The sequence below is a fragment of the Schistocerca nitens genome, chromosome 6 (genome assembly GCF_023898315.1).
Source record: "Schistocerca nitens isolate TAMUIC-IGC-003100 chromosome 6, iqSchNite1.1, whole genome shotgun sequence".
Taxonomy (NCBI): domain Eukaryota; kingdom Metazoa; phylum Arthropoda; class Insecta; order Orthoptera; family Acrididae; genus Schistocerca; species Schistocerca nitens.
In genome coordinates, this window is record NC_064619.1 from 211975159 (window position 1) to 211990698 (window position 15540).

The 15540-nt window shown below is 43.1% G+C and overlaps 1 protein-coding gene across 1 annotated transcript in view; it reads left to right on the forward strand.

Moving 5' to 3' along the window:
• LOC126263285 (solute carrier family 12 member 4) overlaps positions 1-15540 on the forward strand; it is a 277199-nt gene that overhangs the window by 50590 nt on the left and 211069 nt on the right. Inside the window, exon 2 of the mRNA XM_049960371.1 lies at positions 6079-6158. Coding sequence (XP_049816328.1) covers positions 6079-6158 — 80 coding nt within the window. The remainder of the gene's footprint in view (positions 1-6078; positions 6159-15540) is intronic.

Consider the following 15540-nt stretch of genomic DNA (forward strand, 5'->3'; position numbering starts at 1 on the left):
GTGTTAAAGACTGCGATGGAGCTCCGTATGCCACGGCAAACTGGCTGACACTGACGGCGGCGGTGCACAAATGCTGCGCAGCTAGCGCCATTCGACGGCCAACACCGTGGTTCCTGGTGTGTCCGCTGTGCCGTGCGTGTGATCATTGCTTGTACAGCCCTCTCGCAGTATGCGGAGCAAGTATGGTGGGTCTGACACACCGGTGTCAATGTGTTCTTTTTTCCATTTCCAGGAGTGTATTTATAAAATCTGCGAAATTAATATGAATCGTCCTCCCCAGCATCAGCTGGGTACGCTTGCGTCTCTTGTCACATGCTTATGAATTCTGATGCTAGTGTAACATTAAAACAAAATGAGGAAAGCCCTTCGACTTTATGCCATCGCTTATCTTTTCAAGCAGCTGCGTTGCTCTCATGAGGCTGATTGGTCACTCTTTCACGTTATTCTGCCGCATCAATACAGAGAAAGCTACCTTAGCGGAACCTCAATGTATCTTTCACTCTGTAATCTGAAACAGCTACTCTCGGGAAGAACAGTGCTGTGCTCCGCCTCCACCCCCTCCTTCCAAACCTTTTCTCAGTGTAACAGACTGAGCACATGTGTCACACTGTTCATGGTGATCCATCCGTCGGATGGAGACGTCAAACTGTGCTGCCTCCTTAGAGATACTGGACATAATCAGGCCATCGTCTGATCCCAGTTTTCACGTTCTCAACCTTGTCATTTACAGCAGAACCATGAGACTGAAACTCTACATTGGCAGATACTCTTTACAACACGACGCTCGCAGTGAAGAAGAGGTGCCATTGTGTCGGAGAGAGGATAGCCTTTCCAATCAGACAGCAGCTCTCCGGCCAACAATGGCATTGAATTTAGTTTTTTGATACCGCGCAGCGACCTCCGGTATTTCTCTCGAGATGTATGTAAAACGGGGCTGTACCGTGGGGGAGGCGAGACAGGCCCCATCTAGTGCGCAGGCATAGGTGAGGCGTTAAAACTGACCGAAAAAAAATAGAAACAAAGACGGTTTAAGAATGAACTGCCCTATACATCGTATTCGCATCTTCTGCGTAATGTGGTCACAGTGCCATTTTCTCCAAGTAGTATTATAAGGAAGCTATTGCCACCAGAAAGAGCTATCGCTAATACGATCTATATGGCTCTGGTCAGGCGTGTTGGCAGGTGGCTGTTAGCACACTTGCCAGACCGCGAGTCTCATGCATTTCATAATCACATACACCTCTGATACTCGTTGTAATAGTTCCTGCAGTGGTAAAAATCAATATAACTACTTTTTGAAAGGTAAAATATTGACGTCGGCTTTCAGGCATATCGTTATGCAATCATTGTAACCGTACGTTATTTGTCATCATTCAATTTCTTATTTGCCGTTTATAGTGTGTAAAATTATTACAGACAACATTAGGGATTGTGTGTTTATGCGAAATGGAAATGTACAATAATCTTCAACAAAAACGCGTATCAGGGTAAAAATGTAACTACTGTAATCTCAATCATGCTAACGAAAATGCATAATTGACCTCTGTGTCATATTCTAAACAACCTTGTATTAGCTATAAGATAACTGAAATCTAGATCAGCAATGACCAGATTACCATGAGACCGATTGCTGTAAACGCATACCGTGGTTTTAATCTTTGTACAGCGACTGAGCAGACAAGTTCACTGTGGAAACTAATCTGATGAACGTGGATTTTGGACATGAATGTATCCAAAATACTAACCGTACAACTTGTTTACGATACAGTTTTTTATTACATCACTGCTTATGAAATGTTATTTTTATAACAGCACAGTAGATGGAGTGAAAAGTGCAAAATGTGTCAGATGCCTGTGTAATTTTTGGTATGTATGTACCGTTCAGTTCTGTACGTAAAGTGGTGGGCTTTAATTGTGTGCACACGTGCAGTTCATTAAACTGTATGATATGTAGGCAAATATACACTATGTGACCAAAGGATCCGACACCTGGCTGAAAATGACTTGCAAGCTCGTGGCGCCCTCCATCGGTAATGCTGGAATTCAATATGGTGTTGGTCCACCCTTAGCCTTGATGGCAGCTTCCACCCTCGCAAGTATACGTTCAATCAGGTGCTGGAAGGTTTGTTGGGGAATGGCAGCCCATTCTCCACGGAATGCTGCAGTGAGGAGAGGTATCGATGTCGGTCGGTAAGGCCTGGCACGAAGTCGGCGTTCCAAAACATCCCAAAGGTGTTCCATAGGATTCAGGTCAGGACTGTGTGCAGGCCAGTCCATTACAGGGGCGTTATTGTCGTGTAGCCACTCCGCCACAGGCCGTGCATTATGAACAGGTGCTCGATCGTGTTGAAAGATGTAATCGCCATCCTCGAATTGCTATTCAACAGTGGGAAGCAAGAAGGTGCTTAAAACATCAATGTAGGCTTGTGCTGTGATAGTGCCACGCAAAACATTAAGGGGTGCAAGCCCCCTCCATGATAAACACGACCACGCCATAAGGCCACCGCCTCCGAATTTTACTGTTGGCACTACACTCGCAGGCAGATGGCGTTAACCGGGCATTCGCCATACTCACACCCTGTCATCGGATCGCCACATTGTGTATCGTGATTCGTCACTCCACACAACGTTTTTCCGCTGTTTAATTGTCCAGTGTTTACGCTCCTTACACCAAGCGAGGCGTCATTTGGATCCTGATGCAGTTTGGAAATCCTGTGTGATAGTCTGTATAGATGTCGGCCTTTTACACATTACGACCCTCTTCAGCTGTCGAGGGTCTCTAGTCAACAGACAAGGTCGGCCTGTACGCTTCTGTGCGGTACGTCTCCCTTCACGTTACCACTTCACGATGACATCGGAAACAGTGGACCCAGGGATGTTTAGGGGTGTGGAAATCTCGCGCACAGACATATACACAAGTGACAACCAATCACCCGACGACATTCGAAGTCCGTGAGTTCCGTGGAGCGCCACATTCTGCTCTCTCGTGGATTACCTGGAAGTAGGTATCAGCACAATGCATCTAATGTGAGAAACATGTGTTTTAGTGGGGTGTCCGGATACTTTTAATGACATAATGTACGTATAGTTAACACAAAAAATGACGCAACACGCACTAAAGTGGCAACACGACTTATCATGGTCAAATTACACAGTCTTCTTTATGGAAGTATTATTTGAAGGTTTAATGCCCGCAATCCGTAAACGTAAAGAGCGGTGTGAAGCAACGTACTAGTCCGTCTGTTAACAAAACATCTCAGGTTCTTTTTGCATTGCAGTTTCATTGAAATTGATATTGGTTTGTCACAGGTTCGCGTAGAGAAATAACGTTGTGTGGCATATTTATCATTGATCACATCGGAGTAAGTTAATTTCTCTGAATTTGCTTAGCTGACAAGGGGAGGCCGCCAATTGTGAAATTCAGATTAGATTCATACTGCGCATAATAAAAGCTCATGGCCAGAGGTGTAATGTGGCAAAGCACCAAGATGCACTTCTCAGCCGTTGTCGAGAAAATCGACAGTTAAAAGAAACCGTTTCGGTGAAATACTCTCTACGATTAATAATTTCCTACAGTGTCGTGGCGCAGCGGTAAGCGCTCAGGTTCGTAATCCGAAGGTCGCCGGATCGAATCTGGCGCCATGCGGACGTGAGAGCTTTGGTACACCCTGTTAAACAAACGGAAAAATGGAGGCGGTACAATTGGAGAGCGATCCGCCTTCACCAACGTGCATAAGCAATTCATTAATGTTTGAATTACAAAAAAGTAATAATAAAAAAAATTGCATGGCGCGAGATTCGATCTGGCGACCTTCGGATTACGAACCCGAGAGCTTACCGCTGCGCCACGACGCTGTAGAAAATTATTAATCGTAGAGAGTATTTCACTGCAACGGTTTCTTTTAACTGTCGATTTTCTCGACAACGGCTGAGAAGTGCATCTTGGTGCTTTGCCACATTACACCTCTGGCCATGAGCTTTTATTATGCGCAGTATGAATCGAATCTGAATTTCACAATTGGCGGCCTCCCCTTGTCAGCTAACCAAATTCAGAGAAATTAACTTACTCCGATGTGATCAATGATAACCGAATGGCACTTGCCGTTGTCCATGACGATATTGGAACCTTACTCCAGTAAATAAAAAAAAAAAAATAAACAGTTTTTAAACTTAGCTGTGTTCGTTTCCGAATGATAATGTTCTGGTTTGTTTGTTTTGCTGCATCTGTAAACTAATTTACTTTTGAAAATCAGTCTTCGCCGACCTCAAATGCACAGCGATCAGCGTGGCCCCCTTTCTCAACAGGTTCCTTAAGACTCCCACTTTCTCTCAAATTCTGCCAAATGTACTTCAGTGAATGATTTTGAGTAACCCAAGTTTCATCCACACACTCTTTGAATGATTTTGAGTAACCCAAGTTTCATCCACACACTCCTTCGTATGAAGCAGCTGCACAACGATTGGAATTCACGATATCCAGTTTTATGGCGCTATACGATTAAGTTCGTTCATTTGAAAAAAGCCTATGGGGCCTGAAGACGGCAAATTGAATTGCCGAAACTAGTTGCTTTCAGAATAAAATAAAATATTTTAAAGTGTACGGCTGTTGGTAAAGTTTATTGACGTTGTAAAGTATGCACCAGCCGATGTCCTCTGGCCGTAATGGACCAATAGAGACATAAAATATAGGTCACATGTACGCAGCGAATTCATCATCCGCAAAAATTTAATTCTGGAGACCACTCTGTCGTTGTGTTCAAGCAAAAATTGTCTGCCATCATTCTGACGATTGTATTCAAACCCTATATCGATTAATATTCGTCTTCACAGATCTAGCAGATCCGGTAAAATTTATAACTTTTTTCTCAACGTTGGCAATTTTCCCTCACAACACACGCGCTGGACAGTTCTAAAACCAACGCCACAAGCTGCAGCATAAATAGTTTGCACATTAGCAAGTCTTTATCTTAAAATGGTTGTTTTTTCGATAATATATCATTGCATTTTATTTTTGTTGTCATCGCTATTGATTTGTTTACCTTCCCCGAATCTTTCTTAACGAGCATGATTGTAGATGTCAGCAACTCACCAACATTGTATACAAGATGTTTTAAATATTTGTAGACATTGTGGATTATGGATTTGCTTTGCCGCTGGAACTCGGCTGTCTTTTTTTCCAACCGCATTCCTCCTGCTGTCAAAGTGGTTTGTTGGAGTTGTTTGTAAACCCGTTCCACATAGCACAGGGGAAACCTATTCTTCTTCCTGTTCTTACATTTTCAACTTACACAAATACTTCCATTCAGTAAATACATTGCACAAATAATGTCAGAATATACTTTTTTTACGTAGAGAAAGACTGCCAGAGGTAATAACTCGATACAGAATGGAAAACATGAACTGCGCCGAAATAGACAGTCTCGCTACTGACGCTCTAATGCCACTGGAACTGGGCAACTAAGGACCCTCAGCGTTGCCATTTTCGAATCTTAGAGAGAGAGCATTACGCGAGATAGGCACAAGTGCGGCATCAGCGCGCTTGCAGGCAGTTCGCCCGGCCAGAGCTTTAGATAATGTTCAACAATGGATTCATTGCTGCTGCTTCGCTACAGTATCTCCAAGATCAGCGAGCAGACACTGAAGTAGATATACTATTTGACCGTATGCTTTCCGATTTCTGCCGGCTAAGGACTACTAGTAATTTATGAGGGGCCAATAAAATACGTTCTTTGTTAAACATCATACTAAAACCAATGTGTAATAGCCGCCATAAACAATAAGATGTAGATTTTGTTTCAGTTTCAATTTTTTTGGATAATTTATACATTTGAGTTTATTTAGTACAGTGAAACACACAATTTTTAAGTGCAAAATTTTAATCGGTTTAATTCGTTTAACTAATAATTTCAGCAATGTTTCGTTTTTTATTAAACCTACTGATAAAATTATAAAATTTACTGAATATATTGCAGAAGTGATGCTACGGAAAATGTGGCGGGGCTACTTGGCAGTACAGCCACGCTTGCAGGATCCGTTTTGTACGATTCTGAATCTAAACTGGGGTGTTTCTTGTTGCAGGCGATGGCACCGACGACCAGCCATTCGTCTCGGACCGCGAGAAGATGTCCGGATACGAAACCAACCTCTACCTCTACTCCGTAAGTACTGCCGCTGCCTGTGCACTGAGTAACGCCGATATTTCGTCGTGTAGTCCTTCTAGCACCTGTTCATGATGTTCTTTATATGTCCACCTGATTTTTAACTTCCAACCGCAGTACCACGTTTGACCTCTATGGATTTCTGTGCTCCAGAGGCACTCTGAGAAACTTCTGTCTCAGTTCTTTGTCAGTATTACACTGAAGCGCCAAAGAAACTGGTACAGACATGCCTATTGAAATACAGAGATTTCTAAACAGGCAGAAAACGACTCTGTGGTCGGCGACGCCTATATAAGACAACAAGTGTCTGGCGCAGTTGTTGCATCGGTTACTGCTGCTACAATGGCAGGTTATCAAGATTTAAGTGTGTTTGAACGTGGTGTCATAGTTGGCGCACGAGCGATGGGACGGAGCATCTCTGAGATAGCGACGAAGTGGGTATTTTCCCGTACGACAATTTCACGAATCAGGTAATACATCAAACCCCCGAAATCGCTGCTGCCGGGAAAAGATCCTGCAAGACTGGGTCCAACGACGACTGAAGAGGATCGTTCAAGGTGACAGAAGTGCAATCCTTCCGCAAATGCTGCAGCTTTCAGTGCTGGGCCATCAACAAGTGTCAGCGAGCGAACCATTCAACGAAACATCATCTCTATGGGCTTTCGGAGCAAAAGGCCCACTTGTGTACCCTTGACGACTGCGCGACACAAGGATTTATGTATCTCCTGGGCCCGTCAACACAGACTTTGGGCTGTTGATGACTGGAAACATGTCACCTGATAGAACAGGTCTCGTTTAAAATTGTATCGAGTGGATGGACGTGTACGGGTATGGGGACAACCTCATGAATCCATGAAACCTGCATGTCAGCAGGGGACTGTTCAAGCTGATGGAGGCCCTTTAATGGTGTGGGGCGTGGTCAGTTGGGGTGGATTGGACCCCTGATACTTCTAGATACGACTCTGATGGGTGATTCGTACGTAAGCATCCTGCCTGATCATCTGCATCCATTCATGTCCATTGTGCATTCCGACGGACTTGGGCAATTCCAGCAGGACAATGCGACACCCCACACATCCAGCATTGCTACAGAGTGACACCAGGAACACTCTTCTGAGTTAAAACACTTCCGCTGGCCACCGAACTCTCCGGAACATTATTGAGCATAACTGGGACGCCTTGCCGCAGCATGCTGTTCAGAAGAGATCTCCACCCCTGCTTATTCGTACGGATTTATGGACAGCCCTGCAGGATTCATGGTGTCAATTCCCTCCAGCACTATTTCAGATATTAGTCGCGTCCATGCCACGTTGTGTTGCGGCACTTTTGCATGCTCGCGAGGGCTCTACGTGCTGTTAGCCAGGGGTACCAGTTTCTTTGGCTCTTCAGTGTAGAACCATGTGTTGTTCACTGAGAAAGATATCTTGGTTGGTGCCCGGTTGCTTACAATATCTTCCTTGTTAGAAGTGTTCTGTACAATCATTCGTATTTGCACTACAGGTGCGATTTGGCCTTGTAGATAGGAAAATTTGTCATGCCCTGTACCTTCATGGTTTCTCCAGCTCTGTGTTGACCGCTCACTGGTATCATCTGTCTGTGAGACGGCTGTCGTTTCGCCTTTCCCCTTCGTGTACTTTTCAGTTGGAGCGCAGTTTTTATTGCCGTGAAGATTGTACTATTCGACCTACAGTAAACCCATAGGTAGGTCGCCTTGATGTCTCGGGGATATATGATACGAGCTGCGTGATTATCATTTGTCTGGCATGAGCATCACCATTTCGAGTTTATTACGATCATTTTCGTGTAATATATTACAAATGTTACTGACTGTGTCTTGTAATTAACCTAAACGGAAAGTAACAGAAAGAAGGCCGAAATATTGAATTCGGTCTTCTGAAGTTGTTTCACTGCGGAAGATCGTAACACAGTCCTTCCTTCCAACCATCGTGCGAATGCCAAAATGGCAGATGTAGAGATAACCGATCGACGAGGAATCGAATGCTGACCCTTTTTTTTCTTTTTATTTTTTTCCCCCTCTAGTGTGATTGAACCTCAGTCCATGAGATCAGTAGAAATTATTTTCCGACCTTTTTTTTTCTGGTCACGTTTTCTACTTACTTCTTCCCTTTCATTTGTTTATGATGCCATTTGGCCATTCCATGTCGACTGTCCCAGTTTAGAAGATGATCCCAGCTTGACCACCTTCAATTTTGATGAAATTTATACAGGATGTACCTGAGGGCCCTACATGAACTTATGCAAAGTTTCAGGCTCACCTGCAACTTGGTTGAGGTGCTAGAGCCATTTTCATGAAGACCGCTTTTACAGAGAGCGAAAAGTCGTGAAGAAATCAAGTTTGGCATTCCACTGTTCCTAATGCAAAAGACTCTTGCTTCTGGGTATAGTGATACAACTTTGTGCGCTCTACACACAAATGTTGCAAGTAGAGTTCAGAAAGCAATGCATTTGGCATAACCTCAGTTCAAAGTGGGCAACAAATCATGTCGCGAGGAATTTGCCCCATAGTTTAACGAGGCATAAGTAGTGGAGAAAGTGCACTATGGACCTGGTCCTTTTCCAAACTAATGTCTGCCTGGGTGTTTAGTGTATCAGAAATTTTGGCCTGGCTTGTGTGTTTAATTACTGTGCTACCATCCTGTAAATTTACTAAAAAACATGAATGTATCAAAATATACCCGTGTTCAAAGTCATGTTTTGACACCTACCACATTACATTCATTAACACCATTCAACAGAGCACATTTCATTCTATTAGAAAAACTTCTTTTCATTTGGGTGTCTCTTTGGGTAAGGAGCAAAAAATTCGCCTAAACCATTGACTTTTTGGTAATTCGGAAAATCCTTGCGTTGGTCCATGATGGCTGTGCCACTACCAATCTCAAGACTGGTAACCCCATCGCCAAGGGGCCACGCACGATAGCCATGCAAGGTCAGCTACGGGTGGGTTTCTTTACTGCAGGTTCCCAAGCCTGAAAGTGGGCGTCTAGCAGGTTCCCAAGCCGGAATGCGAATATCTAGCAGGTTCCCAAGTCTGAATGTGGGTATCTATTAGGTTCCCGAGCCTTTTTTGGGTCTCTCTGTGGTTCCCAAGCCGTAATACAGAATTCTTTAATTGGTAACTGTTTTAAATTTTTTGCTGATGTCCAAAACTATTGCTTCCGGCAAACAGTATTGCCGCCCCATCATTGAAGCAGCTGGATCTGGTATGACTGCAATTATCTGTTGTTCTGGGATCCAGCATATGTGTCTTCTAGTAGGCCAATGAAATGATTGAGCAGCTCCATGAGGATGCATGAAATTAATCAAAGCATCTTTTTCTTCACATGAAAGTTGTGAGATATTTCCTATCCACCATTTTCCATCATAAACGCAAGCAAAACATACTGGCCAGGCTGTAGTTCATCAATGGCAACATGCTTAGTAGCAACTTTAGCATATCGCTTAACATTTGCTACAAAGGATAATGTATCATTTGATACTCTGTGAACCTTAAGTCACTTTTCATCAATTGGTACAAAATGGTGATGGTCTCTTGTACCAGACACTCTACATCCATCCTCAAAACGTTTCTCTTGATCAATTTTTGCATCTTCAATAATTTCGTTTTTATATAAATAAATTCAGTGCCGTGAACTTCTTTTTTAATATTCAAACAGTTCAGTTGGTGTTAAGATCTGTTTGTCAATTGGGCGTTGAATGCTAGCCCTTCCTGCTAAATGCTTAACTGTGATCCCAATTCCGTCACATGGTGATTTCCCATGGCTTGTTCCGAAAAAAATCCATTCTTCAGTAATGCCAAAATCTATTTGATGATGGCAAAGATTTAAGAAGCTCTTAAAATTTTTATACTGCGCTGCAGAACCGGCGCTAAAATAATGAATATGCTTAATTTCTTCAAAAATGAACTTAAGGGATTTGATCAAGCACGTTAAAAACACATACACTGCAGCTGTGTCATGTCGGAGGCAATCACTGGTTATGCAGTGGCTGACACTCGAAATCCATCAATATAATCAATTCTCCTGGTTTGAGACCTTCTTTAGTGAACTGCAAATGCTTGCTCTGATGCTTTGTAATGTAGTAGAGAGTAGAAAGGGCCAACAGTTTCGTAACTAATAGTTCAATGAATTCTTCAACTGTCATTTCTCTGGTTTCAAGTGTATCTCTATCAGTGTGAGTCCATTGTTTGAAATGAATTATATCCTCAGGATCAATATCTGCAAAAGTGCTTTCCAAATATTCATTTAGAGCTTCTGTTCCTGACATACTTCACAGCGATGAAGCATGCAATCCTTTGTTTCCAAGTTACATACAATTTTGCTCAGTAAAATTTTGTAATCTTCTTTTATTGGGCTATGTGCCAACGTTAGTTTCACATTTTGATGTATTGTGCAGAGACAAACTGAATGTGAACCAGCTGTGCCAACAGTCACACACCACTTTGACCTTAATTCACAAAATTTGGAAAATCAAATTTCCTGCCCATTTTTATTGTGGTACGCAACAAATATTTCTTTTAAGTTGCTCAGTAATAAGTATTTATGTTCATTAACCTTTTCTCCATCTACACGGACAGTAATACATTATTTTTTCCTCGTCAAATCCGACTAAACTCTTCATCATAAAAATGTTCTATGACTCTTGCCTTCACATCCTCTGAAAGCTTTTTCCCGCGTTTACCTTTGGGCTGTGCCAATATTCCCTGTTCAGCTTTTAACTTTCTAGCCTTCCTTACCATTCTTTCTGGAGCACAAAATACTTCCATAGTCTTTTTGATAGACCAGCTTTGGGGAACTAAGGTCAAAATTTGAATTTTCTCGTTATTATTTGATATATGTGATTTTTCTTTCAATTCTTCGATCAGCTGAATGTAATCTGATCAAGCCAAGCATTGCTTGCTTGTGGATGGTTGCTCCAATTCACTGGGATCAATTCCTCCCACTTCTGCAATTTTCTTAATAATTGCACTTTCAACTTGATGTATTTTGCGCTTTGCATATCCTTGTGTATCCCTTGCACCAATTCGTTCAAATTTTAATGGTTGTATTCCAACAGATTTAAGCTTGTATTCACATTGTGACCAACATCATCTTCATCTGACTGATATGTAACGTCCATTTGTGAATATTTCAGTGTATCAAATTCTTTTCTACAGGAAGGGTACATTTTTGGCCTGATTTAATATGAAACATGGTTATCCTTTTTAGTAGGTCAGCTGTTTCTATGTTGATTGAGCGGAAGCTTTTTCGTGCAGCAGTGTGGTTTTTCTTGCCAAATGCATGATCTTCGCAAAAATTCAAATCTTTTTAGGAGTAAAGCTTCATGATGGAAGCATAGTTGAGTATTTTCAGTAGAGTGTAAACCACTCCGTCTACTAAGTAATTCTTGTTCTTCTAAGGAAAGTTGCTTTACAGCTTTCAGTCCTTTTAAGGCACTGTATGTCATTAAATGGCATGAGGAATCAGTATTTCCAAAACTGCATACATTAACTTGTTCTTCCATTTTAGCAACAACTTGATATGATTCAGACACTAAAATCAAATTGTCGAGTCCTAAATAAAGAAAAGAAATAAAATTAATAAGCATTCAGCTTCCCAAAAATTATGTAGCAATCTCTAGTACAGTTAAATGGTTAAATTTAGCAATGAACCTGCCACAGACAGGTTTAAAATACCGAATAAACAGCAAAATGAATATTTAAACTATGAAGACATAATCAACAAAATTCCAAATTTTAGGCGACGTTTTTGCACCTTACCCAAAGAGACACCCAAATGAAAATAGGTTTTTCTAATAGAATGAAATGTGCTCTGTTGAATGGTGTTAATGAATGTAATGTGGTAGGTGTCCATTTTGAGATACATGACTTTGAACACGGGTATATTTTGATACAATCATGTTTTTTTAGCAAATTTACAGGATGGTAGCACAGTAATGAAACACACAAGCCAGGCCAAAATTTCTGATACACTAAACACCCAGACAGACGATAGTTTGGAAAAAGACCAGGTCCATAGCGCACTTTCTCCACTACTTATGCCTCGTTAAACTATGGGGCAAATTCCTCGCGTCATGATTTATTGCCCACTTTGAACTGAGATTATGCCAAATGCATTGCTTTCTGAACTCTACTTGCAACATTTGTGTATAGAGCACACAAAGTTGTACCACTATACCCAGAAGCAAGAGTCTAGTTCTTTTACATTAGGAACAGTGGAATGCCAAACTTGATTTCTTCACGACTTTTCGCTCTCTGTAAAAGTGGTCTTCACGAAAATGGCTTTAGCACCTCAACCAAGTTACAGCTGAGCCTGAAACTTTGCATAAGTTCATGTAGGGCCCTCAGGTACATCCTGTACAAATTTCATCAAAATTGAAGATGGTCGAGCTGGGAGCCCTAGGACACTTCACGTGGAATGACCCCATTCCTTCTACCTCGTTTTTACTGTTACTCGGTGCGGTATGTAGAACCCATGAAGTCCATACCTAAATAACGAAGGATGGTAGCGACAGGGAGCTGGTCTGGTGCCACAGCCTAGATTCCACATCCGGTATGCATCATCATCGATTTGCGGACGTTAAGAACACTATCCAAAACATGTCCACACTGCTGGATCCATTGGATGGCGCTACTGAGTTCTGGTGTGTAGCGGACGAAAACTACGAGGGTTGGAAGTTTATAGTGGCAACTATTTATTTACAGCTCGTACAAAATAGATACGTGTTTCAAAGTTTTACTGACTTTCAAAGTAGTCACCAGCATTGTGTACAACCCGTCGCCAGCGATGTGCAAGTCCTAGGATACTCTTAGCAGTGCCAATTGTGTTGACAGCTCGAGCGGCTCGGTCTATTGCCCGACGAATTTGTAGCAGATCTGATGCGAATGCCGTGAAGTGTTTCCTTCAGTTTAGGAATCGAGTTGAAGTCACGAGGGCTTAAGTCAGGGTGGTATAGCACTTAGCAGCCCCATCAGTTAAAATTAATTGACAGCTTGCACTGTACGTGTGTGAGCGTTGTCCTGCAAAATGATTGTCAGGTCCTGCAGAAAGTGTCATCACTTTAGTCTCTATGCTGTTCATTTTTGGAACACAACCTACGACCAGTTGCCACTATTAAAGTTCCAACCCTCGTATATCATCGGCGTAGTCATTGCGGTTATTAAGTATGATCACACAAGGTGTGACCCAGTAGGTGACTTGTAAGTTCAGCAATGAGGGGCTCCAGTGCTAAGGCATACAGTAGCAGACACATGGGGCATTCTTGACGCACAGAGTGGCATATAGGAATCGGTCCAACAAGTTTCCCGTTGACCGAGACACGGAGACAGTGGGAAGCAATAAACAGCGAATGGCGTCCACAAAAGAGGGCAGGAACCCCCAATGCATCATGACCATAAGGGGGAAAGGGTGTCGAACGTGACTGAAGACACTCATAAAATCAGTGGAGACCAGTACCACAGTATCCAACAGACCACGGCTATTATGATGAGATCAAGGCATTCTCACAAAGCCTTCTGAAGTGTAACCCCACAACCACGTGCAGTCTATTCCAGCGAAAGGACCTTAGGTAAGACCATGCTTATGCACATCACTAAGAGACACGTGAAGATTTTATAATTGTCATTCATTAATGTAAGAGGGACATATACAGAGACATTTGTTTCTCCCAATGGCTTAGACCAGTGACAATTTCGGACAGTATTGGGAAGAAAGGGGTGAAGAGTTCCTGAAGCATCTCCATCCAGCTAGTGAGCATTAAGGTGGTGAACGCCCAGTACGAGGTGCATTCAAGTTCTAAGGCCTCCGATTTTTTTTCTCCGGACTGGAAGGAGATAGAAAAATGCGCATTGTTTTAAAATGAGGCCGCGTTTATTGTCAATACGTCCCAGAGATGGCAGCACCGTACGGCAGATGGAATTTTACCGCCAGCGGCGAGAATGAGAACTGTTTTAAATACTTAAAATGGCTACGTTTTCCTTACTTGAACAGCGTGCAATCATTCGTTTTCTGAATTTTCGTAGTGTGAAACCAATCGAAATTCATCGACAGTTGAAGGAGACATGTGGTGATGGAGTTATGGATGTGTCGAAAGTGCGTTCGTGGGTGCGACAGTTTAATGAAGGCAGAACATCGTGTGACAACAAACTGAAACAACCTCGGGCTCGCACAAGCCGGTCCGACGACATGATTGAGAAAGTGGAGAGAATTGTTTTGGGGGATCGCCAAATGACTGTTGAACAGATCGCCTCCAGAGTTGGCATTTCTGTGGGTTCTGTGCACACAATCCTGCATGACGACCTGAAAATGCGAAAAGTGTCATCCAGGTGGGTGCCACAAATGCTGACGGACGACCACATGGCTGCCCGTGTGGCATGTTGCCAAGCAATGTTGACGCGCAACGACAGCATGAATGGGACTTTCTTTTCGTCGGTTGTGACAATGGATGAGACGTGGATGCCATTTTTCAATCCAGAAACAAAGGGCCAGTCAGCTCAATGGAAGCACACAGATTCACCGCCACCAAAAAAACGTCCGGGAAGGGCTGTGCGTGCGCTGTTTCACCAAGACAACGCACCCGCACATCGAGCTAACGTTACACAACAGTTTCTTCGTGATAACAACTTTGAAGTGATTCCTCATGCTCCCTACTCACCTGACCTGGCTTCTAGTGACTTTTGGCTTTTTCCAACAATGAAAGACACTCTCCGTGGCCGCACATTCACCAGCCGTGCTGCTATTGCCTCAGCGATTTTCCAGTGGTCAAAACAGACTCCTAAAGAAGCCTTCGCCGCTGCCATGGAATCATGGCGTCAGCGTTGTGAAAAATGCGTACGTCTGCAGTGCGATTACGTCGAGAAGTAAGGCCAGTTTCATCGATTTCGGGTGAGTAGTTAGTTAGAAAAAAAATCGGAGGCCTTAGTACTTGAATGCACCTCGTAGAACTCCACTGAAAGACTATCACGCCCTAGCTATTTGTTCTTTGCCCCCCTTGTCACTCGCATCGACCACCTCGTCCACGGTGATCACAGACACCATTAGTGTCGACTCTGCAGTGGTGAGACTCCGTTCAAGAGTGGGGCAGAGGTCGTCAGGAATTGGCGCTGCCATCGGATCGTCGTCGTAAAAGTGACGTTAGTGGTCATCAGAGGCAGACACAACCCCCCTCTGTATTGTGTAGTGAGTACCATCTGAGATGATGAGTGGAGAGACTAAAAGACGACGTCGACGACGATGGTCAGAGGCAGCGTGGGCTGTGGACGACGATTCCTCGTGTAGAAGGTCCTTTCGTTGCGAATATTCCACAGCTTCATACAATTTATCAAGTTGAGGTGTGAAGAGATGGGCTTTAGTACACTGGTGTT